Raw genomic sequence first — 22,473 nt, 5'->3', positions numbered from 1 at the left:
TGCATAAAAATTAGGTTACTCAACTTTTCAACTGTTCTTTGGAAAACCACATTGTGCCTGATCTTTGGAAGTTGGCCGACATAACTCCCTTGCCTAAAGGGCCCAACTTTAAAATTTGCACACAGTTGCGGCCTATTTCGCTGACTAATGTAATAATGAGGGTTTTTGAACGTCTTGTATACAGACAAGAATTATCTCAATATATGAAGAACTTCATTAGCTTCGACCAGTTTGCATACCGCAAAGGCCACAATACGACTATGGCCTTAATTAAGTGTCAATATGCTTGGCTGAAATGGCTTGAGTCGGGTTTTGATTGTGTTAGAATTTTCTCTTTTGATTTCAACAAAGCTTTTGATTCGGTCCCTCATGATATCCTCTGCTCTAAGTTGAAAACACTTGACATAAATCCATACGTGACCAATTGGATTATTAGTTTTTTACAGAACAGGAAACAAAGAGTTGTTGTTGATGCCATTGTTACGGATTATTTAAATATCAATAGGGGTGTCCCTCAGGGGACAGTTTTAGGCCCTATACCATTTTCTATTATGGTCAACGATATTAAGGCCATTCTACCAAATCAGAATTTGCTTGTGAAATATGCTGATGATTTAACATTAAGTATTCCAGTAAAATCGCGAGCCAACAACGGCAATGCAGCAGCTGAGGAGGTCCGATCGATCGTCGCATGGACATCTGCTAACCGTATGCACCTAAACCTCAAGAAAACGTGGGAGATGCTTCTTAGAGGCAAATCCACTAAGGCTTTACCTGCTCCTCTGGTTTCTATAGAGCGTAAACCATGTCTGAAGTTGTTGGGTGTAACTTTTCAATCTGATCCGTGTAACTGGGATTTACATTTTGATAATATTATATCGAAAGCTAGTAGTCGTCTGTACATCTTACGTGTTTGTAAATTCTACGGACTGCCGCTGGATCATCTTCATCTTCTTTTTATCAGTCTTATTCTGTCTATATTTACATATGCTGTAGAAGTATGGGGCTGCGCGTATTATCATAAGTATCTGAGTCGCATAGACAGGCTGTTCAAGAGAGCTTTTAAGCTTGGTTACTGTAAAGAGCTTTTCTCCATTGAAAATATTATTATTCTAAAAGATAAGAAGTTGTGGGCCAAGATCACCGACAGCGATTTTACAATAGCTTTAGATGACCTTTTGCCACCAGAGCGACCAATGGTTACGCTACGTAAGAGGCGCCATAATTATATTCTCCCGCTTGTCAGAACTGAACGTTTCAAGAGGACTTTTGTTAATAGATGTTTGTTCTCTTATTAGTTAGTCAGTTAGTAATTTAGTTAGTTACTTGGCTTTATACTTGCTGAGTTCATATCATGGTAACTAAACACGTTTGTTGTTTAGAGTGCTTAATAAAGACTTTTATAATTATTACTCGCATTCGATTTCCATGCATGCTTGTTTTATAGTTGATTTGGATTTCATCCTCATCAGCTATCTTACGTTAGAAATCTCGCATTCATAATCACGTGGTTGATTGTACCATTCTTCTACAGTGAGTTTCTTGGTATTGCTTTGGGTTTACTCGATGAGTGTTATCGCACAAATGAAGACGTGGCACAGCAGTTGTTAACTTACAACTTGGATAACTGGGGAGACCAGTGCTGTCTGTCACTTGCTGTTGCTACAGGACACGAGGAGTTCGTTGCTCACCCATGTTGTCAAACTTTATTGACCGAGATCTGGATGGGAGCCATGAAAATGAGTGAATGGTGTTCAGTCAAGGTGTGCGGTGCCCTCCTTCTTTAACGACTGAAATAAAGCCAGAGTTATTAGCATGGTTCTCTAACTGTTCAACTAGAGACATACTATTTATTAAATTTTACTCCATGTGTACGATTGAAAAACGCGAGTCACCGTCCAATTGCGATCAGGTCAATGGTAAAATTGGCGCGAGTTTTTTTGGACCAATCACAGAAGAAGGGCTCATTGCAGGGTCTCACTGTGCTAGCTATGTAAAGAATGTATTAAAAAACGGTTGGCTGTTGTCCAAGTTGATAGATTTTAAGTCTTGATGTGTTTGTATGCTGGAAATGAAATTGTGGTTTTGCTTACAGACCGTTGTAGGCGTCCTGATTCCACCTGCGATTGCATTCTTGGACTTTAAAAGTAAGAAAGAACTGTGTCAAATGCCAGTCACATTCGAAGAACACGAAGGGCAAACCGAGAGGGGCGAAGAGGAAGCTGGGAATGAAGAAAAATCTAACGAAGACACCGCAGCACGCTTCTCCAAAACAGATTCACAAGTTCATCTCAGGTGAACACAGTTGGGATTTTAAACACTGTTTATTTACAATGTTTTTTTCTAGTTTTTTTATATTAGCCGTGAAAATCTCCATTGGGGGAGTAGACACTTAGTCATTTTATTTTATCATTATTATTACGATTATCATTACTTTTTTTCTTATTTTGAGCTTGATAATGTTATGAATTCCATCACACAAACCACCTACTTGCGAATGCTTTCATTCTAAGGCAGTAGATCTATAAATGATGTCACTTGTACCGTTTTATCTGTAATCGAGAATGAATCGCGCCATATTACGGGTTCTTTGCAGAAATCAACAGGTCCTTATCAAGACACAATAAAACCTTGGTGATAATTGGGTAACGCTTCCATATTTTCTACACGCGCGCAACTTTGTCCATGTTCCCATGATCTTCATTAGCGCATTATAAATTAAGAAGATGATCGGCAGCAATCCGCTACTCACAATGACATGAATGTTGACTAAGGTCTAGAGCTGTGTTCACTTTCATCCCGCAAGAATTCACTGAACGTACACAGTCAATTTCAAATTTTGCGTCTGACAATGCCCTCCTTTTTTGTTGTCAAGGGAAGACAAATGTCCGTCTGAGGTTGAAATAAGATAATATGTTCTTCCGGGTTGAGCGTAGAGTTCATGTAAAACAGCCCTCTTGATTTGCTCAGGATCTTTACATTTGAGTAGAAGCTTACCGTCCAGTGACGCGTCACACAAGTCATATCCTATTGAACCAACTCGCCACACATTCTCGAACATAATATCGTGAGGCATTCGTCCATTCGAGACTTGATTGTTTGGGCAGATGATTGCAAGCTTATCTCCCGCATTAAGAATCAGCGCTTTGTTTCCACTGGAAAAGTAACTGCCCTCTCGGGACCAGACTACTGAAACTTCCTTAGCGTTAGTAGCCGCGAGTATAAACACGGCTGCGACGGTGAAGGACAAAACGTTTTGACGACTCATTTTGTATTTCAGTCGTCTGTGACAAGGTTCTTTCACCTTAACGTCTGCTTACCGCGCTTTTTATAATAGGGATTCAAGCGTGGTGTTTTAATTATTGACGTCGTTTAGTCTTTGCTGATATTTGTTTGCACTCAAGGCGTTCACTTAGCTGGTAGCAAGCCAGTTTTTAGCCGATTATTTGACATTTTGTCGCGTTGTGTCTAGTGTCATTTTATTTCACGCGCGGGTAACTTCGTCTCCCGCCGTGCAATGGTTTTATTCACACAAAGGTAGTTTTCTCTCATTCATTGTTATGTTTCGTTCACCTTGAGAACCTAATGACCTTGACCATACAAGTGGTTGCCACAAGTTCGATATAGGCGGGCAAGTTTAGAGATAAAGTTGGTAATTGAGTTTTGAGACAAATTCCCTTTAAACCAGGTTTAGTGGTACGGCCACAGAAAGGAAAGAACCCTATCCATCAATCTTACATGTATGATGATTCTTGTAATTTCCGTTACACAGATCATTCTCGCCTTCCAGCCGTACAGAAAGCACGGACTCTCTCGGTGTTAAAAAGAGATGGATGGATGCGTCTGAGAGCCCCATGGTAGATCCCAGTTTAGGACGGAAGCTGTTCGATTTTTATCGGGCGCCCATTACCAAATTCTGGGGAAATGTGGTGAGTAGTATACTTTGAACTTTGCCGAAAATAACAAGGTAAAATAATTAAGTTTTGATCCTGTGCAACCGGGTTATATGGTTTGCTTTCCGACAAAAGACAACAGGATGACCGACAAGAGGTCCGAGCATTTCTGAGAGATTGCCTTCCCGCTTTATCTCTTTCGTGGCTGTTGTTTGTAGGCGTCATACAACACACAGAAACACACACACACACATACATACATACATACATACATACATACATACATACATACATACATACATACATACATACATAAACTTTTCTGATGTGTCTTGTAATATCTAGTCGTTGGGGTTAAGAACCTCTCTACTAATTGGGGACACAATTAATAACCTATCAACTATTTTCTAATGAAACTATTAAAAGAGGCCTAACAATATAATATAGTTAAAAACCTCTTAATTAACAACTAATGGGATAACTTGTTTAAAAAGATTAAGAATTACAAAGGATGCAATTGTAACAGTTGTCGTCTTCTACCATTACAACTAAATCAAATTTACGAATACGATTTTTAAAACTAAATAATGATGGGACAGTTCTGATTTCGCTTGGTAGCTTATTTCACAACTTTGGTCCCAGGTAGGTGAGCGAATGTTTACCATATTTATTGGTCCTAAATCTGGGAATGGCGAACTCTGCCGTCCTTAAGTTGTAGGGTGAGCAATGCGTGTGAAACAGCTCGCATATTTTGATGGCGCATAGTTTGTGTTTCACCCTATACGTAAGGACAGCGATATCTTGCAGTCTTCTGTTCTGAAGCGTCGTTAGATCACTTTTATCCAGCAACGCCTGGTAGCTTGATTGCTTTTCTAGGAAAACCGACTGCGTGTAGTGCTCTCTCTTGGACCCGTTCGAGTTTTCTTTTGTCGGTAGCACTACAGAAATGCCAAGTCAGGTGGCAATAGGTTAAGTAAGGCAATATAGCTGATTTATACAGAGTTAATTTAGCCTACCCTTTGACTCGCCTTCTTACATATTTCATTAATGCGAGTGTTAAAATTCAACTGTTCATCTATGGTGACTCCTAGCAACTTAAGACAGTCAGAAGATTCGATGGTGTTTCCTTGAAAGTGTAATGGAGTGTTACTTTCTGTCCTGTTATTCTTTAAAATCATAGTTTGATATTTGCTCAGGTTTCCTTTTAGCAGATTGCTAGCGTACCATTCGGAGGCCCTATTGACATTCCTCATGAGATTTGTGTTCGCCGTTTTCGGGTCCTCCGCTGTTTCATACATTTCATGGTCATCAACATATATAGAGAGATACGAAGTAATTAAGTATGTCAGATCGTTTTGAAAGATGTTCCATAACAATGGGCCAAGGGCCGATCCTTGTGGACAACCCCTATCTGTCCGCTTCCATTCACTTCTAAAAGCTCCAAGTTTCACTCGATTCTCACACACACACACACACACACACACACACACACACACACACACACACACACACACACACACACACACACATCATATACGACATGTTGTAGACGAGGGCTGTGAAGGACAAAACTATCTCTCCTACGTCTTTGAAAATAAAAGTGATTGACGCTTAAAGGGGGTAAGTTTCTTATGAAACTGTGGTGCTGCGCTGGTGTAGGCTACTACAACATAATTTGGTTTTATCTGCTATGGTGATAATGTAAATTGGCCACCGTTAAAAGATTTTAAAGCCTACGTTTCAAGCGTCGGTCACTCTGACGAAAGACGAACTCTCTCTGAACGGTGGCAAATTCACTTCATCGACAATTTCTTTCGTGGAAATTGGCTGATGTAACCCCGCTTCCTAAGAAAAAACCCGTGCAAATCCTAAAGAAAGATCTTAGACCCATCTCCCTCACTCCATGTATCTCGAAGGTGGCAGAGGAGTTCGTGGTACGCGATTACCTCATGCCTGCCGTTCTTGATAATCTCGATATGAATCAGTATGGCGCAGTACCAAGGTCTTCCACCACCTTCGCTTTACTGGACATGCTTCATGTTTGGTCTGAGGGCACCGACGGGAATGGTGCTACTATAAGAACTATTTTGTTCCATTATCATAAGGCCTTTGATTTAATTGACCATAGCATCCCTATAAAGAAATTATGTAAGTTAAACGTGCCAAATAGCGTAATTAATTGGGTTATCGACTTCTTGTCAGACAGATATCAAAGAATCAAACTTAGTGAGGGATGTGTATCTGAGTGGGGATCAGTACCATCGGGCGTCCCCCAAGGAACCAAACTAGGGTCTTGGCTTTTCTTAATTATGATCAACGATCTACTAGTCCAAAATGCTCGCTTATGGAAATATGTAAATGACACCACCTTCTCCGAGACGGTTGCAAAAGGGGAGCTTAGTAGCGCACAGCGTCAAACAGATAGAGTAATACAATGGTCCCTGGAAAATAGAGTCCAATTAAACAATGAAAAGTGTAAAGAGATGCGAATATCCTTTTCTAAGTTCCAGCAAGAATTTGAGCCCATTCTCATCAATGGCGATGCTTTAGAAGTGGTAGAAAATGTAAAGCTTTTGGGTCGTAATATCTCCTGTAATTTGACCTGGAATACCCATATTAATGAAATTGTTAAAAAAAAGCCTCTAAGAGATTATATTTCTTGATTCAACTTAAAGAGAGCCAAGGTTGCTCGCACTGATCTAGGGCTCTTTTATTCTAGTTGTATTAGATCAATCATGAACTATGCAATACCAGTTTTTCACTATAGTTTGCCTAAATATTTAATGAGAGAATTAGAACACGTACAGAAGAGAGCAATGTCCATTATCTGTCCTGGTCATAGCTATCGTGAGGCCCTGGACATTATTAAATTTAAAGAATTAGCCATCCATCACGACGAAATATATGAGTCACTTTTCGACAAAATTGTAAATGACAACAATCACCGTCCTCAAAAGTTAATACCAGCAGCACATGAAACTACCTACTTGTTAAGGCGTGCGCGACCTTTTAATGTACAACGCTTCAAAACCAGTCGTTTTAAGAATAGTTTTATTATTTCCTCATGTCTTAAAGCGAACTCATTTTAGCTTTCCTTTTTTAGCCGATTGAACGCTTTTTAATAACTAAGTAGTTAATATCTAACTTAACTACTTACCACCGCGCCCAACTTATTGATCGACATTCAGCACTACAAACGTCGCATAAGGAAGATTTCGACCGCATTCCATTCACTCTCATGTTTCACCCTCACAACCACTCAGTTAAATCCATCATTCTTAAAAAACTTTAAATTACTTCAAAACGATCCAGAGACAAGCACTATCTTTTCGCAGCCTCCGCTCATTTCATTCAAACGCGACAAAAATATAGGCGATTTTTTGGTCAGAAGTTCTTTTCAGACTAATGACCAACCAGGCACTTTTAAATGCGCTCGTGCACGATGCAAAACGTGTCCTTTCATTTACAACACTGATAAAATATCGGGACCTAAACGATCCATTAAGATCACCGATCACTTCACGTGCACCTCCGCCAATGTAATCTATTGCATAACTTGCACTTATTGCAAAAAGATATACATCGGCGAAACAGGCAGAATACTAGGTGACCGATTCCGAGAACACCTTCGAGACGTGGAAAAGACTGACAAGGACACTTCGAGACCAGTCGCTAGACACTTTAATTTACCTAATCATTCTAAGCAACATATGGCAATCTGCGGTCTCTCCTTACATTTAGGTAGCACGGAAAGCCGTAAAACTCTTGAACAAAAGCTCATCTTTCAAACCGGCAGTCTAAATCCCACAGGGATCAACGAACGCTTTTCATTCCACTAATTTATTCATGTTTTTCTCGTTGCCATCTTCCCACCAACAACGTAGCTCCATTTTCTGCCTTTAAAAGCACACACAACCCACAATTCTTCTATTCGCGCCGACGAAGGGCTAACGCTCGAAACGTCAGCTTTTGTAATTGTTACGGTGGCCAATTTACCATTTCAACTTCGTTGATATATCCAAAATATCTAGATTAGTTTAATTTTACTATCTGTATTATGTGAGTAAATACGCAATTCAGTTTTTTAACTGCTATGTATTTACGAATATATTAAACTTCAAACTTCAAACTTAAGACTCATTTGATAAAACCAAAAATTCTTGATTGACACTTATTTTGTCGATGGGAGAAAGGCAACAGTGTATCCTCATGAGCACTGATGGCATGCGTTATTTTCTTGTTGCAGATTGTCTACTTCATGTTCCTGTTAGTTTTCTGTTACGTGATTTTAGTTCGTCTTCCGGTGACTCCTCCTCCCCAAGAAATCATCCTCATCATATTTGTATTTACACTTTTCACAGAGGAAGTCAGGCAGGCATGTGCCAATTTAACTTTTCTTATTTATTTTTCTTATTTATTTTTCCATTACACCCCACGTTTGATATGTTTTGTGCTAAAGTGAGAGAGATACAAAGTGGTCTTTCATGGTTTCATATGATTCGTTTGGCTTTGCTCTTGTTCTTGAGAGTTCCTCTCGAGATCGTTCTTTAGATCTATGTTGGCACTCACAGAGCTACGATAGCTTCACTCTTCCCAAGGAGTTTACTATGAAGCCGCACATATCATGTTGGACGTGGGTAATTGAGTTTATTTATCAGGCAAAGGAATGATACTAGCCGAGTGATTGCAATTTAAGCAAACGCAGAAAAGAAGCCTATAAATTCAGGCATCGACAGGATTGGAACATGTGTCTCCCAGATAGTAGTTGGGAACTACCACTAAACTGGGATACGGAGCCACAAGTTGGGAGAGAGGAACATTTTAGAGAGTTCAGCTTTCATCAGAGAGCGTTGTGACGTTAAACCAAAAGAATCTCGTATGACTTTTGACACTCGAACGTATCGAAGATTTTCCTAACCTTTCAAACAATGCACGATCAACCTACTTGACAACGTTCCTTAAGGGTAATTTTTTCTCATCTTCCTTTCCTTTACACATCGATAGGTACTCCATTCGGAATCTAAGAGTCTACTCAAGAAATTCAAAGAATGGGGTTCCTGCAAATGGAATTTGTGTGACGGCTGTGCCATTCTGTTATTCTTTGTCGCTGCTGGTTTTCGCTTGAACCCAGAAACTCTCAAGATAGGTCACATGCTCTACTGCCTCGACATCATGTTGTGGATCATCCGGGTTCTCGATATTTTCTCGTTTAGCAAAGTTCTAGGACCTTATGTCGTTATGATTGGTCGAATGGTACGTACAGCTAAATGATTCGGGTGTAGAAATGATACGGGTGTAAAAAATGAAAAAAATGTTTGAATATCAAAAAGTAGATTACTTATTATAGGGGGAGGGGGGAAATTAGCAATTTCGTCAAGTCTATAGGTAAACCAGGGTATTGACAGGTTTGGTGGAAGATTTTAACTCAGGACTACCGAGAGGCATATTCAGCGCTTGGCCCGAGCCGAACCTGAACCCGGAAAGTCCGATGACAACTCTGTTTCGCCACTTTGTCTAAATAGAGAAATTTTGACTTGATTGTCGAGGGTAATCCAACATTTCATTGGTTTTGCTTAACTTCGTTATGTGATTGGTCTAAAAAGACTTGTGCCTCTCTCTCAAGCAATCAGATGCAAAAACAAAACCGATCACGACTTGGTCACCCGCGTTTTCCCGCGCATTAGAAGTTGGGTTGTTTTTACTTTGAATCCTCATTTGCTTTTAAAAGTTCTTTCCCTTCTTCTGATTGTCCGTTGTAAATACAACATAGAACTTGGCACCCATCCAGCATACCTGATGGCATCAAACTGTGCCTTGCGCAGTATTTTTGTCATTTGCCAAAGCTGAGAAGAAAAATGAGGGTGGTCTCACCAATACTGAAATTACCACAGCTAGTAAACTTAACAACTTCAAACCGTTTGGAAGTGTTAGTTCTCTATCATGGCGGACCGACTATGACTTGGCTACACAAATCGTTCTGTTTTTGCTCAGACAATCGACATGACGTATTTTCTGCTGATCATGGTGGTGTTCCTGATGGCCTACGGTGTGGCGCAACAAGCCATCTTGTTTCCTTACGAGTCAGGTTCTTGGAGCCTCATTCCCAAAGTGTTCTTCCGACCTTACTTCCAAGTCTATGGCGAACTGTTCATCGAAGATACTAGCTATGGTAGGTTATCTTTGCTCTAATGTCCTGTTAAAACAAATAAAGCAGCAAAACAATGGACGTCAGATACAAAACCAAGCAAATAAATGATCCTCGTAGGTGGATCGCAATTTTACTAATTGCAGGAAAGAAGCCTGAAAGGATTTAAACTTCAACGGGCCTCGAACCTGGGCCTCTCGGGTACTACTTGGGTACCACTACCAATTGAGCTCTGAAGTCATAGGTTGGGAGTGAAGCAAAAATTTTGACTATGAAGCGATAATGAACCCAAAGTTTGGGACTTGTTTGTTTGCTGTCTCTGTAAAACCACAACTGTGCGAAGTCCCCCTGATAATCGTTACCGATCACTTAGGTGAGGGTAGCACTGAACTAAAAAACAATTGGTTTCGGCGAGAGCGTGAGCGTTAAATGCCGGTTGCTGCCAGATTTCATCAACTACTGTGACCTACTAGGACGGTCATTGTGTGTTGTTTTACTTTTCAGCTGTTTTTTGTTTTTGTAGAGAATCAGAACAACACAGCGTTCAACACACCTCGTTTTGATGCATTTGGTGGAACACTCGTGACTGTCATAATGGCACTGTATCTGTTGGTCGCTAATATTTTACTGCTCAATCTCCTCATCGCTATTTTCAAGTAAGTCACGGGAACAGCTTGTTAGAGGGCTCGCTGATACCTTTTAGTGTGCTTCATTTGAACTACTTTTCCACACTTACTGATTGTAAAAAGTTCAACATACCTTTTGATAGCCTTTATTTTCTTATAACTTTTTCTGGGAATAGATGCTTTGACGGTAAGTGTCCGCATCAAGTGTTCGAGAGCCGAAGTTTAGGACATTTTTCAACTGAGCCACTGCCAACATTATTCCCCTATCTGCCCTTTGTATCCAAGTTTATCCACAGAAAACTCTTGTACAAAGCGATTGTAATTTACAATTTCATCGACGCTATAAATGTTCAAGACCTTTCACTTGGCGATTTTTTCAGAAAACAGTACTTCTTAGTAAATAAAACTAGGCTGTGTGGGTCAGTTCATTTTTAATCAGCTTTCTATTTCCACAGAATGTTCAAAGTAAGGACATTTTATTCGCAAGCCACAGTGTTATATGTATGATTATAGGTTTTTAGTTTAACTGGTTGACGCGCTCTATATCTATTCCGTGACAGAACAGCCTAATATTGTTTTTCTTAAACAAAATAAAATGAAAACATAAGCTTTTCTTGATGCTAGGGTTTAAAGGTGCAGTAGATTTCTCAGTGTCCGTGACTGATGGCAGATTTGTGCTTCGTGTCAATCAACTATCATGCGATGGAAATCAAGAGCGCATAATTTAATTCTTAGATATAGGATTGCTTCGAAAGGGAAACTTACATACATCATCTATGATCTTGGTTCTCTTTTTTTTTATCCGTCAGCAACACGTTTTCCAATGTTCAAGCCAACTCAAACCAGATCTGGAAATTTCAGCGGTATCAGTTGATCATGGAGTATGCGCATAGACCTGTGTTGGTGCCTCCGTTCATTATCATCAATCATCTGCACCTCATTTACAAAGCTTGTTGTAGACCGCGCTGTTGCGTCAAGAAAAACAAATTGAAACGGAAAAGGGCAGACAAAAAACTAAGTGAGTGGCCAAATCAAAAGATCTCATCTCGCTAACTGTGAAGCGATTTATTGATAACATTCGAAAACAAAAAACACATGGTGTACAGGAGTAAATTATTTTAATGGTGTCAATGTAAAAGCGATCCCCTGGCTAGCGGCTTCCACATTCAAAGTTACATCAAAATGTATGGATGAGGAAGGTGCCTAAATGAACCTGGATACTACGGTGATTCTCATCCCATGTAACCCCAGAACAACTGTCAAGATAATTCCTTTATGTTATATAGATGCTGTGCAGTGCGCTTGATAAACGCCTCTGCAAAGAAAAATAAAAACCCTACTTTTCTTACTCACACTTTTCCAAGAAAGGCTATGTTTGGTCCATTAAAATGATTGCCGCTGGGTAGCGTAAATTTCAAATTGAGCGTCCAAATTAGATTGGAATTTGCGATGGTTTTGCGCCTTTAATGAGCTCTGTGATTGAGATAAAAATTCGCTCCTTAGTCATTCGCATTTTCCCACGTTTAGCCTTCTGAAGTCCGTTTTCTTGAGGTTCTCACTGGCTGCTCTAATTCCTTCGTGACATTTTTTTGACGACACTAAACAGAAAAGCACCCTGTTAAAGGTAGACTGCTTCCTACTCTTGTTTTTTTATTTGTTCCCTAAAACTCTCGCTGTATTGTTTTTTCTTTCCATATCGTAGAGCTTTTTCTGGAGAGGCAAGATGTACATAAACTGATGTTATTTGAAGAACAATGCACTGAAAGCTATTTGCAACAAAAGGACACTCTGTTCCACGCTACACCAGAGGAAAGAGTGAGAGCCATTGGATTCAGGTAACTATATGCCCCCAAAACTATTTCAACGGCTATTTACTGGACATGCTTTTTTTTTTTACAATTAAGCATTAGACTGCAGTATTCGTTAGTTTAGCACGCAAGATGTTGGTAGGATACGAGAAAAGTTTGTAGATCACGAGCCGGAGTCCAGTGATTTACAAACTTTGGAGTGTTGTCCTAACATCTTAAGTGGGTTACGACGCCGGTAAACCGATAGAAAGTGCGGTCTCCTGCTTTCTATAAAATAAACTTTAAACAAAATGTGTTTCAATTTTCAATGGGTTTATCGGTACAATACACGACAGGTTTTTGAACAGTCAGGGCGCTCTTAATATCTCAAGTATTTTATAATATTTCTCGACCTTTCTTGTAGTGTTTCTCCTTCCCATTTCCTTTTTTTACTTTTTTTTTGCGACAAAATTCTCTACATCGAGTTCAGCAAAAAGGTGAGGAAGGAAATTTGTTCTTCTTTATCGTTTATCACTCAGGATTGAATCCATCAATAATCAATTGAGAGAGACAACCCGGGAAAACGAAACAAAAGTCCAACAAATTGCAAAAAAGGTGACGAGCATCGATGAACGCTTAACACGAATGGAAGAGTACACTATACAAATTCTAGATATGCTTGCAAATGTCCATGGTCCCCTACCCTCCTCTGGTGAGGAGCGTCAAGATGCCGCGTCCGAACCCAGCTCGTTGAACATTGAATATAGGGATCAGGATGAATTTTCACCCAGAGTTGGCCCTAAAAGAATGTTCAGCCGTATGATGAGTGTCCCAGCGTACGTACACCGACAGCAAGTAAGCTCGAGTCTCCGCCTTACACCCATGTACTTCAGACATAAACTTCCTAACAGCAATCCTTATCCAACGTGGTACCGTCAATTATCAAAAAGCAACTGGCATCGGAGCAGCCTTGAAAAAGCGATCCGCAAATTTAAAAGAAGTGTCACTTTGCCTTCGCTGGAAGAGGCGTCTAAGGGAAATAGCGAACAGTCAGCGGATAGGGGTCAAATGGCAGCGCATGTTCCTTTTGAGCAAGTTTCATCTCGGATACCGCTGAAACGTGCAGACAGTGAGGGAACAGTACAAACTCAAGGTATGTTCTAGAAGCACTGGTGTTTTATTATCATTATTCTTATTGTTATTATGATTATTATTATTATTATTTAATTTTGTAGAACAGTGTATCCATCATATAGTTCACTGGCAAAGGTTATTGTGATCTAGTCTTAAATTTTTTCTTTGTTTATGAAATACGCCACAGATGGATGACCTCTGGTCCAAGTTAATTTTCTGGTTTAACTAACTCTAACCATTAGATACCTTTCCTAGAGAAGCCATCTAGAGGATAAATAGATTTTGAATCCCAGGAGGGAAACAATCAGAAAACAATTGAGCTACTTTTGATTTAATATTTAGCACAAGCTGCCGCTAAAGGCAAAACCCGCAGGCGGTCAAATACTCTTCCAGCCATTGTGCTATACAGAGATGCGTTCGCTGCCGCTAGAGAACTGGGACTGCACGTGAGAGCGAGGCAATCACCTTATCCATTGAGCGACCAACAACGTTACCCAGTGCCAGACTTCCTCGTTGATTGGCAGGTAAAACAGTTGCATTCGCCAATTAACTTAGCTTTGTCTTTGAGATTATTCTGATACAAGATGGAAAAATCTTCCACGAGCGTCGTAGAATGGTCCCTAAAGAGATGACTGATGGTCGTCAAACATGTAAATTGAACAAAGAATTTGTGTTTTAATGCTTTTATTAAGGCTCCTTGGCAGTATGGACAGCAAAGCCACGGAAAACATCGATTAAAAGATTTTTGTGATTGGCTGGATGTATTTACCGTCTCTCACGGTACCACCCTTCAACTTCAGTATGACATATGTGAGCCCCGTTGAGTCCCAAAGAGAAACGTAAAATTAGTCGTCGGGGTTTCAGTTCTGAGGAAACAAAAAATTTGTTGATTGCATGTTGTTATTTTGCCGATTGCGGCAAAGGAATGCACGCAGGGCCAGAGCTATTGTTCTTCTCATTTAGACTTCGAATCTTACAGGCCGATAATTGAACAACGTTATGTAATTGCCCCCGCAGGGTTTTGGCCAAAATCCAAGGAGGCATCCTAGGGGTACGTCCCCCGCGTAAATATGAAGATGATATGGTGTATAAGTAGATCGTATACCGGAGGAAATCATAGTTGATCATAGCTTGGCGCGCAGAGCAGTCTCGGGTAAAACGTTCCAGGTTCGCAAGGCATCCATGGGACGATTCTTTCATCTAAACAAAATAACATCCATTGTTATCGCTTTTCATATCAGTATCTTTTTTAACAGCAAAATCCAACCTATTTCTACATGCGTGGGCAGCTTTAGTGATAACTATCACTACTTTTAGTTATATCATAATCAATCATGCTCCCAAATCTGAATACAATGGTGCAAATATAATGGTGTGATTCAAAGGGCATATATCTTGAAGTGTTTTTCATTTAGATGCCGTTCCCAGGCTATACTCCGCCAGTGTACACTGCGCTTGATGTAATTCAAAATCCGGAGTGGGCCGACGTTGATCTGTTGGAGTAAGTTAAAGAATTTACTTGGATTTCGCTTCTCTAAACTACCGGCTTCTTGTTTTCAACCTGCACGGTTCCTCTGATCAAACATTTTTTTCAGGCCTGATTTTTTTCAGGTCTGACTTTCGCTATTGCATAAATAGTGCTCTCTACTGCGAGGATCGTGCATCATACGTACCTATAACCGCAGTTCAAAATATATGAACTTCATATATTCATCGTATCTGATTTATCATCACGGGTTTATTACGAATCAACTTTACGGCCTGCTCCCAGTTGGCTTGTTAGCTCAATTGGTAGAGCGCTGCACTAGTATCGCAGAGGTCAGTGGTTCGAATCCCGTACAGGCCTGATTTTTTTTCAGGTCTGATTTTCGCTATTGCATAAATAGCGCTCTCTACTGCGAGGATCGTGCATCATACGTATTGACTGTTATATTTGGAAAGGTTACGGCTACTTTTAGTCTTTTGTGATCCCCTAGTCAAATAGAGTTTGGGAATGAACATTTAAATTAGTTCTGTATATCTAGTTCTGTAGATCTATTCTATTAGTTCTGTATATCTATTCTCGTAAAATGATCACTGTGCGTCACTGGGGAAAGACATACATCTAGCGTGTACTTCGCGACCCAAAGTGGTTATATTTAGAAAATGTTTTCATACGTTACATTATATTTATTATAGATATTAAAATATTTTTTAATAAACCTGCACCTGTTATAACTGGTCTGTTCACCGCAGTTTTGCTTCCTTACAGTTTTGCTTCCTTACAGTTGATAAGCGACGAAACGCAAAACGAGCGCCCAAGAGCAAGGACAAAATGGTCTTTTTTCACTCGCGCTTTGGAAGATAAAAGAAAAGGTCCATGAACGGACTGGTAATGATAGAGTTTCTCTGTAAGTTGAAGCTGAAAGAAACCTAAAGTTCACATCTAATCCTACAAACCTGATGACCTTTTGTGATCTTTCAGACCTGCCTATCAACATGTAAAGTTGAATTTCAATGACGTTGGAAAAGGAGTGGATCGAAGAAGCTACATGAAAATTTACGAGGTTGTTAACGGTATTCCACGGTGGGTCAGACAGGTTTCTTGTTTTCTCTCCTTTCAGATATGTTTCTTGGAATTGAACCACGTAACAAGCTTCACGGTTAAGCCCATAGACACTATATCCTTTTGTACTGAGCCGGGAATACTATGAACTAGTTTATAGCTTTGAGTAAACTGACATTTAATGTTCTTTTGAATACCAACTGTCTTTGCTAGAAACCCAATGGGTCGAACGGGAATTGCTGCGAGAGGTCTTCTTGGACGCTGGGGACCAAATCACATCGCTGACCCGGTTATAACGAGGTAAAATTCGTCTCGTTTCATTGATCTTTAATATTCAGGTCATACCTACTTTATAGAATAAAGGCAAACTTTTGTAAGGTCTTTAATATGCACGCTTCATTTCACCGATGAATTTTAAATTTGTCATATGGAAAAAGTATTCTGTTTTATCAAAGGAATTTATATACTGCCTGACAGATACCTGAACTGTGCAAAATTCTGTTTCGTGAGGTTCACGTGATATCTTCGTAAGGACATGCTTGCTATCGCCGGAGGATTTTTCGTCATTTGATCTTCTTCATTGATCACTGATTGTCGATAATTGACTATTAGAATAACTGGTTGACTTTTCTAGAGATGAGTCTGTATGTTTTTGTAAAAACCAAACACTGTTTAATATTCAACCTTTTTTGTTTCATATTAGATGGAAGAGAACTCAAGATGGAGCAGTAGTTGAACGTTTCGGCAAATGCGTTCTGGAATTCGTCGCAGTTCAAAGACGGGACACCTTGGAATGGGCGCTACCGGGGGTTCGTAATTGCGGGAAATTCTCTACTCATCCCAATCTTTTTCCTTACATTGATTTGATTGACTCCATTCTGTTCCCACCAGAGATAAGATGGGCCACGCCTGAGATACCCCAAGGACCTCCAACTTCTCATTTAAAAAAATTCATTTTCATAACTAAGAACTGCGGCTATGCACATAGTTTCTGCCTAAAATTGAGTGCTTTTAAAACTCTAGATGGCACATCGGGGACTTAAGTTCCGCTAAACTGAGGATGAATACATTTTATAGGGAACTGTTAAGGCCGAAGAGACGTTTCCAACTCACCTTCATAATGAATTTTCCGCTGAGGCTCTCTGTTCTCAAAGTGCAAGTGAAGACGAAAAGCAGGTTATGACTGAACGTCTCGAGCAACTTTTGGCCAACGGTATTCCGGTAAGTGTATCTATTTTCTCTATCACACCTTCTGCATTGATTTACTCTAACTGGCTCCACTGGGGCATTCCTAATTTAAAAAGCCTTGACTTAAACAGGTCAGGAACGGTATAGAAGGCAACCAGTCAGTCACCTGAATCTTAGTAACTGAATTTCTTCATGAGAAGTGTTATATAACAAGTCTGTCATCGTCTTTTCTGTCCGGATAAAGAGATATCCAATCCAGGATCCACAGGACAACCAGCATGATGTTGACTTAATCTCATATGGCAATTGTAGTTTCTATGTCTTACATGATACAGTCCTGTTAAGCTGTGGCTGGAATCAAACCTGATCTACACCTTAAATTGTTGTTAATTAAACCGTGTAGTTGACTATTAGATTTAGAGTTATTTATGGAATACTTGTGTTTCACAACTATTTGCTAAGATACCCGAATGACCCGTTTCCGTAGGTTTACAAGGGATATGTGGACGATCCGCGTAACACAGACAATGCTTGGATGGAAACAATTGCCGTTAATTTTCATGATGATACAGGTCTCATTTTGGACACCATTCACTTTAAAGTAAGTATTGAACAGGGTAATAATATTTTTTTCGATGTGTCTCCGCTACAGTCACCTAGCGGAGCCTCATAATGTAACGAATCGCAATATCGTGCTCAGCTCTCTCCCACTCATATTACTTTTGAAAAGAGTAACACCTGGATGCGAATTTGTGCCAAATGTAGTCGATGGCCTGGGTTTCACGTTTGTTGTTTATCATTCAAACTGGAAACTGTAGGGAAAAGTGGTTCAACACGTGTACATCTTGAAGTTTCTTGTCGCGTCTTGAACGCGATTTTTGCGCGTTTATTTGACCTTTCATATTTAGTTAGCAATCTCGTCACCCACACTGTTTTTTTCTGTTCAAGACTGGCAGCGACGCCCGCGGTCTCCAATGGCAGGAAGTCAGCAATCACCTCAAGTTACAAGCCAATCACAACCCATTCTTGAAGCGAGTTGCAGAGCTTCATGCAGCCTTGTATGACTAGCCACAATCGTCACTTGCCCAATAGAGGATCAGGAATGGGTTGTTTAATTTTTAGGGAGAGGGCTGTATTATTAACCACTAAAATAAGGAGCCGTTGACCAAAGTGAAACATATTCCCAGAAAATTAGCGTAAAAAAGTCAAATCCAAACCAAAAAGAAAGGGTTGTTCATCCTCCCCCCATTCCTTTAAAAAATGACTCCAACAACTTGTTGATGTAAGTTATGTTATCTACGTGGATGATGGATAAACGGGGTAAGTTTCTGAAAAAACTGTGGTGTTGCATCGGTGGGAGGTATTATAAAATAGTTTGGTTTATCAAGTGGGTCGATATTGTACTTTGACCATCGTAAAGAGTTTCTATAGCTCAGTGACGTTTCGAGCATCAGCTCTTCGTGAGAGCTAGAGGATGATAAAGTCCTTTTCTCTTCGCCAACCAACGAAAACACTCAGACGAAGAGAAGTAAATACATGCAAGTGTTATCTATTGACTCGAGATCTTCCTCGATTCAGCATCCACCAAGTTGTCTTTTCATCGATGACCTTAAACATGCATGGTATTTGGAGGGAATTTTTTTCGGAGAGGGGGATTACAGCGACTTTTTTATGGACAAGTTGATGAATATGGTTCTTTGTTCCCCCAGTACGTATTATTGTCACATTTAATCTACTGAAGGTTACCTACCGACTTGATTTGAAGAGTAAAAGGAAAATGAGAAACTCGGGTTGCACGTGTTTTTTGTTTGTAAAACTTTGAGTTTTGATATACTGGTTATAGTTCAATGAGAAGGAAACAGTTTTACTGAACTCCTTAAAGGGTTCCTTGTCTTGGAGGTTGTAATGTGTCCATGGTAACTTGTCACAAAAGCCATAGACCATGATCATCTAGTGGAGAATGGGAATTTTTTTCAAACCATTATTGGAGTAGGAAGTGAAGAGTCACGTTAGTCTCACTGCGTTTAAAAAATAATGAAACTGTTTTGATTCTCCATAAATTCAGTGATTGAAATCAAAGAAATTTAATACCACGGAAAATGAACCACTCTTTTTTTTTCGGCATTTGGATGTTTCTCCGTACACTGAGCTTTTCCATGTTCCTTTGCTACTTCCGCAAAGCATTTCTATAAACCACAGAACAGGTGTCGTTCATTATACGTTTCTTTCCATGCTCTGTTTGTGTCGTAAGGTTCATTTCCGTGCGAAAAGGTGGACTTTGTTAAGAAAAAGAATAGAGAATTGTGCTAATGATGCCAACGACGTATTATTTGCATTTTACAATGATGTTCGTGAAACTCCAAAACAAACCCACAGATTGAACTTCGATTTCTTTGTTTCCTATGTTGTTTGTCGATGAGAAAACATAAATACCACTAACTGAGCCATAGACATCACACCGCAGTTTAAAAACACTTCTGGCGAATCATTTTTAATCAAAGTGCCCCTGATTGTCATTCCATCTACTTGTAATGTCTCGCTGACTTTTTGTTTTGCAGTAGTCTCATCATTTACTACATAGCCCCTTATTGTTGTTCAAAGCTACAATTGTAGATCTTTCCTCGGAAACTGAATAACAAGAATTATCTTAACGCATCCCGACACTGTCAGTCCAATCAAAACAAAGGGTGTTGTGTAATTTCCTATTTCGTATTTTCTTGTATTTGCATGTTTTTCAATTACAGTTTAACAAGCACAAATTCAGGATTTAGCATACTAATGATTTTAGTTTTCGTGCGCTTCACCTTTGGCTCGATTTGTTGACCTGCAGTGCGTCAAAAAAAATCCCGTTTTGTCATATCGACTCTAATTCAGGTATTTTAAAAATCAATATTAATGCAGTTTAGAAAGAGGCTTTCATTAAAGAATTCTCATCGTTATTTTCAACATTTTCAAGTTGGCATCTTTTGGTTCCAGGAAAATCACATCTGCATCGTGGACGGAAATTCAAACGCATAAGTATAGCGGCCACACTAGTACCGATCGCTCATGAGGTAACCATATTAATATTCAGTTTTGTTAAAACGCTATCAGGTGACAGAGTTTAATCGCTAATCATTACTTTCATTTGCTCTTTTATAATTGTTTTATAATTGCCGAGTGTTTTCAAACTGAATTTGTACCTTCACATCAAAAAGAGTTTCTCGGAGAGGAAGAGCTCTCTATGTTTACAATCGGAAAGGATTTTGTTCGTGAATGAACATGAATACGTGAATATCGATTTTCCCGAACATTATATTCCTTTCCCCCGAGTATTCTTGTGTCATTCTCTGAATAACCTCACCTCATCTTTCTCTTAATATAGCCAGGCTTAAAATTTACCTCCTTTATTAACATCAGCACTGCGTACAAGCATCCCATTCGACATTTTTATCCTAACAGTATGGGAGAGGCATGTCATCAACAAACGGCTTAGCTTGCAACGATTCTCCCATGGCTCAGGGTTAGAGCAAAAAGGTCAAAGGTTCCACTCCTACTGGTAGCACTTGGACTTCTTTTCCTCCGAGTATGCTTGTGTCATTCATTGAATAACATCATCTTTCACTTATGAAAACCATGCTTCAATAGAAATAAAAATATATGCCATCTTTAATATGTTTACATCGTAAGCTATCCCCTTCTTTTTTGGGGTGGGTGGGTAGGATACGTTTGTCTACTTTCCTTGTTCCCAAATTTATTTTTTATCGGACTGAAATAGAACTTAGTAAAAAACGAGACGAAAGCTTTTTGCAACGGCCAATAATATTCGTGGTTGCAATTTGCACGGGAATTTCTATTTCCCAAGCCTCTGGTGTAATGTCCTTCTCATTCAATTTGTTGTTCATTTGTCCTTAGTGCAAACAGTTCTTCAATGGAGCGAAAGAATTCTGAAGAAATGGTGCTCTTGATACACATGTGCTCATTTATGTTCAATTTCATCATTGTCCTATCGAACTTGTGTTATGTGCTGTTTTCATGTGCGCAGAACGAGGTTCACCTAAATGATAATGACCCGGATGAAGAATGAAGTCGAGTCTATAGCTAACGCTGACTGATTATCCTCGAGAAGGGATTGAGGGAAATGGTGATGATGCGTTATAAAGAAAAGTGTCATGTGAAGTCGAAAGTTCGAAACCCTCACCTTTTTTCATTTTATAAAAGGAAAGGTGCTCTTTCTTACTCTGAGAAAGAAAAAAAAATTCTCCCCTCTTCCACTCCGCACTAATTGAGTTATTGAGTTAGTAGACTGCAAAGCTGTCTAAGTACCAAGCTCACTCCGTCAACGCAGAACTTGAGACAAAAAAAAATGGAAAATTGAAAGCGAGAAGTGTCGCAGCTTTGATTTTCATTTCGCTGGATGATTGTCTTTTCTTGTAGGACCATGGCAAAATGCAAAGCCGAGACTGAACTGTTAAAGAAAATAGAACTTTTTCTTCATACGTTGTTTGTAATTTAGCGCATTAAACTGCGTCAGAAGCAAGTGCTTTTAAAACTGGTCTGTGCCTTTAAATCAGAATGTTCGGCTTCAAAATTTAAGCCTCCAAGAATCAGTCTTGCTGAAAAACAATTCTCACAAAAAAAAAATTGCACTATCAGATTTTCAATGTTTCTTCGTCCTGTATTGGCTGTTACCACCTTGATGAAAATAATGAGGTTGCAAGTGAGTCTGGTTGAAAATATCTCTCTATTTACGGATTGTCCTTAACAGGACAAAGGAGGAAAAAAGTATGAACAAGTAAGACAAACAAGGATTTTCTCTTAATTCATATTCACCGAGAAGGACAAATTTTCTGGTATCTCTGAAAGCGAACTAAACGCCGCACATCTGGAGTAAATAAAATAAAATGAAAACGAGCCATCTACTTGAAGTAAACTCAGTGATAAATTTATTTGTTTATATATATAAAAAGGTCTTTATAAAATTCATTATCAACAGGCAAAACTTGCAATAATCGGTACAGGATAGGGTCTCTTTTCCACATGACGAAAGCAGAGTGGACGATAGACCGAGGAGCTGGTGCGAGAACTTACGTTCAAAACCGAAAGAATTAAGTTTATTTCATTTTCGTTCTTGATATTCATGCCGTGACGATAATGTATAGCGGCTACTTTCATA

At 39.5% G+C, this 22,473-nt stretch overlaps 1 protein-coding gene and 1 long non-coding RNA gene across 5 annotated transcripts in view; both read left to right on the top strand.

The window, feature by feature from the left end:
• The window catches only part of LOC111344032 (transient receptor potential cation channel subfamily M member 3), a 29,316-nt gene extending 10,213 nt beyond the window's left edge, over nt 1–19,103 (top strand). Inside the window, exons 16-33 of one of the 4 annotated variants that reach the window (XM_088755957.1) lie at nt 1,535–1,763; nt 2,096–2,295; nt 3,773–3,929; nt 8,140–8,268; nt 8,898–9,146; nt 9,885–10,062; nt 10,562–10,694; nt 11,474–11,682; nt 12,367–12,499; nt 12,991–13,604; nt 13,928–14,109; nt 15,001–15,086; nt 16,050–16,151; nt 16,344–16,430; nt 16,834–16,939; nt 17,208–17,351; nt 17,806–17,919; nt 18,267–19,103. In XM_088755957.1, coding sequence (XP_088612083.1) covers nt 1,535–1,763; nt 2,096–2,295; nt 3,773–3,929; nt 8,140–8,268; nt 8,898–9,146; nt 9,885–10,062; nt 10,562–10,694; nt 11,474–11,682; nt 12,367–12,499; nt 12,991–13,604; nt 13,928–14,109; nt 15,001–15,086; nt 16,050–16,151; nt 16,344–16,430; nt 16,834–16,939; nt 17,208–17,351; nt 17,806–17,919; nt 18,267–18,386 — 3,172 coding nt within the window. In that variant the 3' untranslated portion in view covers nt 18,387–19,103. Of the gene's footprint in view, nt 1–1,534; nt 1,764–2,095; nt 2,296–3,772; nt 3,930–8,139; nt 8,269–8,897; nt 9,147–9,884; nt 10,063–10,561; nt 10,695–11,473; nt 11,683–12,366; nt 12,500–12,990; nt 13,605–13,927; nt 14,110–14,602; nt 14,637–15,000; nt 15,087–15,852; nt 15,957–16,049; nt 16,152–16,343; nt 16,431–16,833; nt 16,940–17,207; nt 17,352–17,805; nt 17,920–18,266 lie in introns of those variants that run through there. The other 3 variants (XM_088755959.1, XM_088755961.1, XM_088755958.1) reach the window with 3 other exon arrangements.
• Nucleotides 19,104–19,246: 143 nt separating this feature from the next.
• Nucleotides 19,247–22,100, top strand: LOC148732712 (uncharacterized). Its single transcript, XR_015999664.1, has 2 exons — nt 19,247–20,371; nt 21,213–22,100. It is a non-coding gene; the product is annotated as an uncharacterized LOC148732712 (long non-coding RNA).
• Nucleotides 22,101–22,473: the final 373 nt, after the last annotated feature.

The sequence above is a fragment of the Stylophora pistillata genome, chromosome 4, assembly GCF_964205215.1.
Source record: "Stylophora pistillata chromosome 4, jaStyPist1.2, whole genome shotgun sequence".
Taxonomy (NCBI): domain Eukaryota; kingdom Metazoa; phylum Cnidaria; class Anthozoa; order Scleractinia; family Pocilloporidae; genus Stylophora; species Stylophora pistillata.
This window is presented reverse-complemented; position numbering and strand designations above follow the sequence as displayed.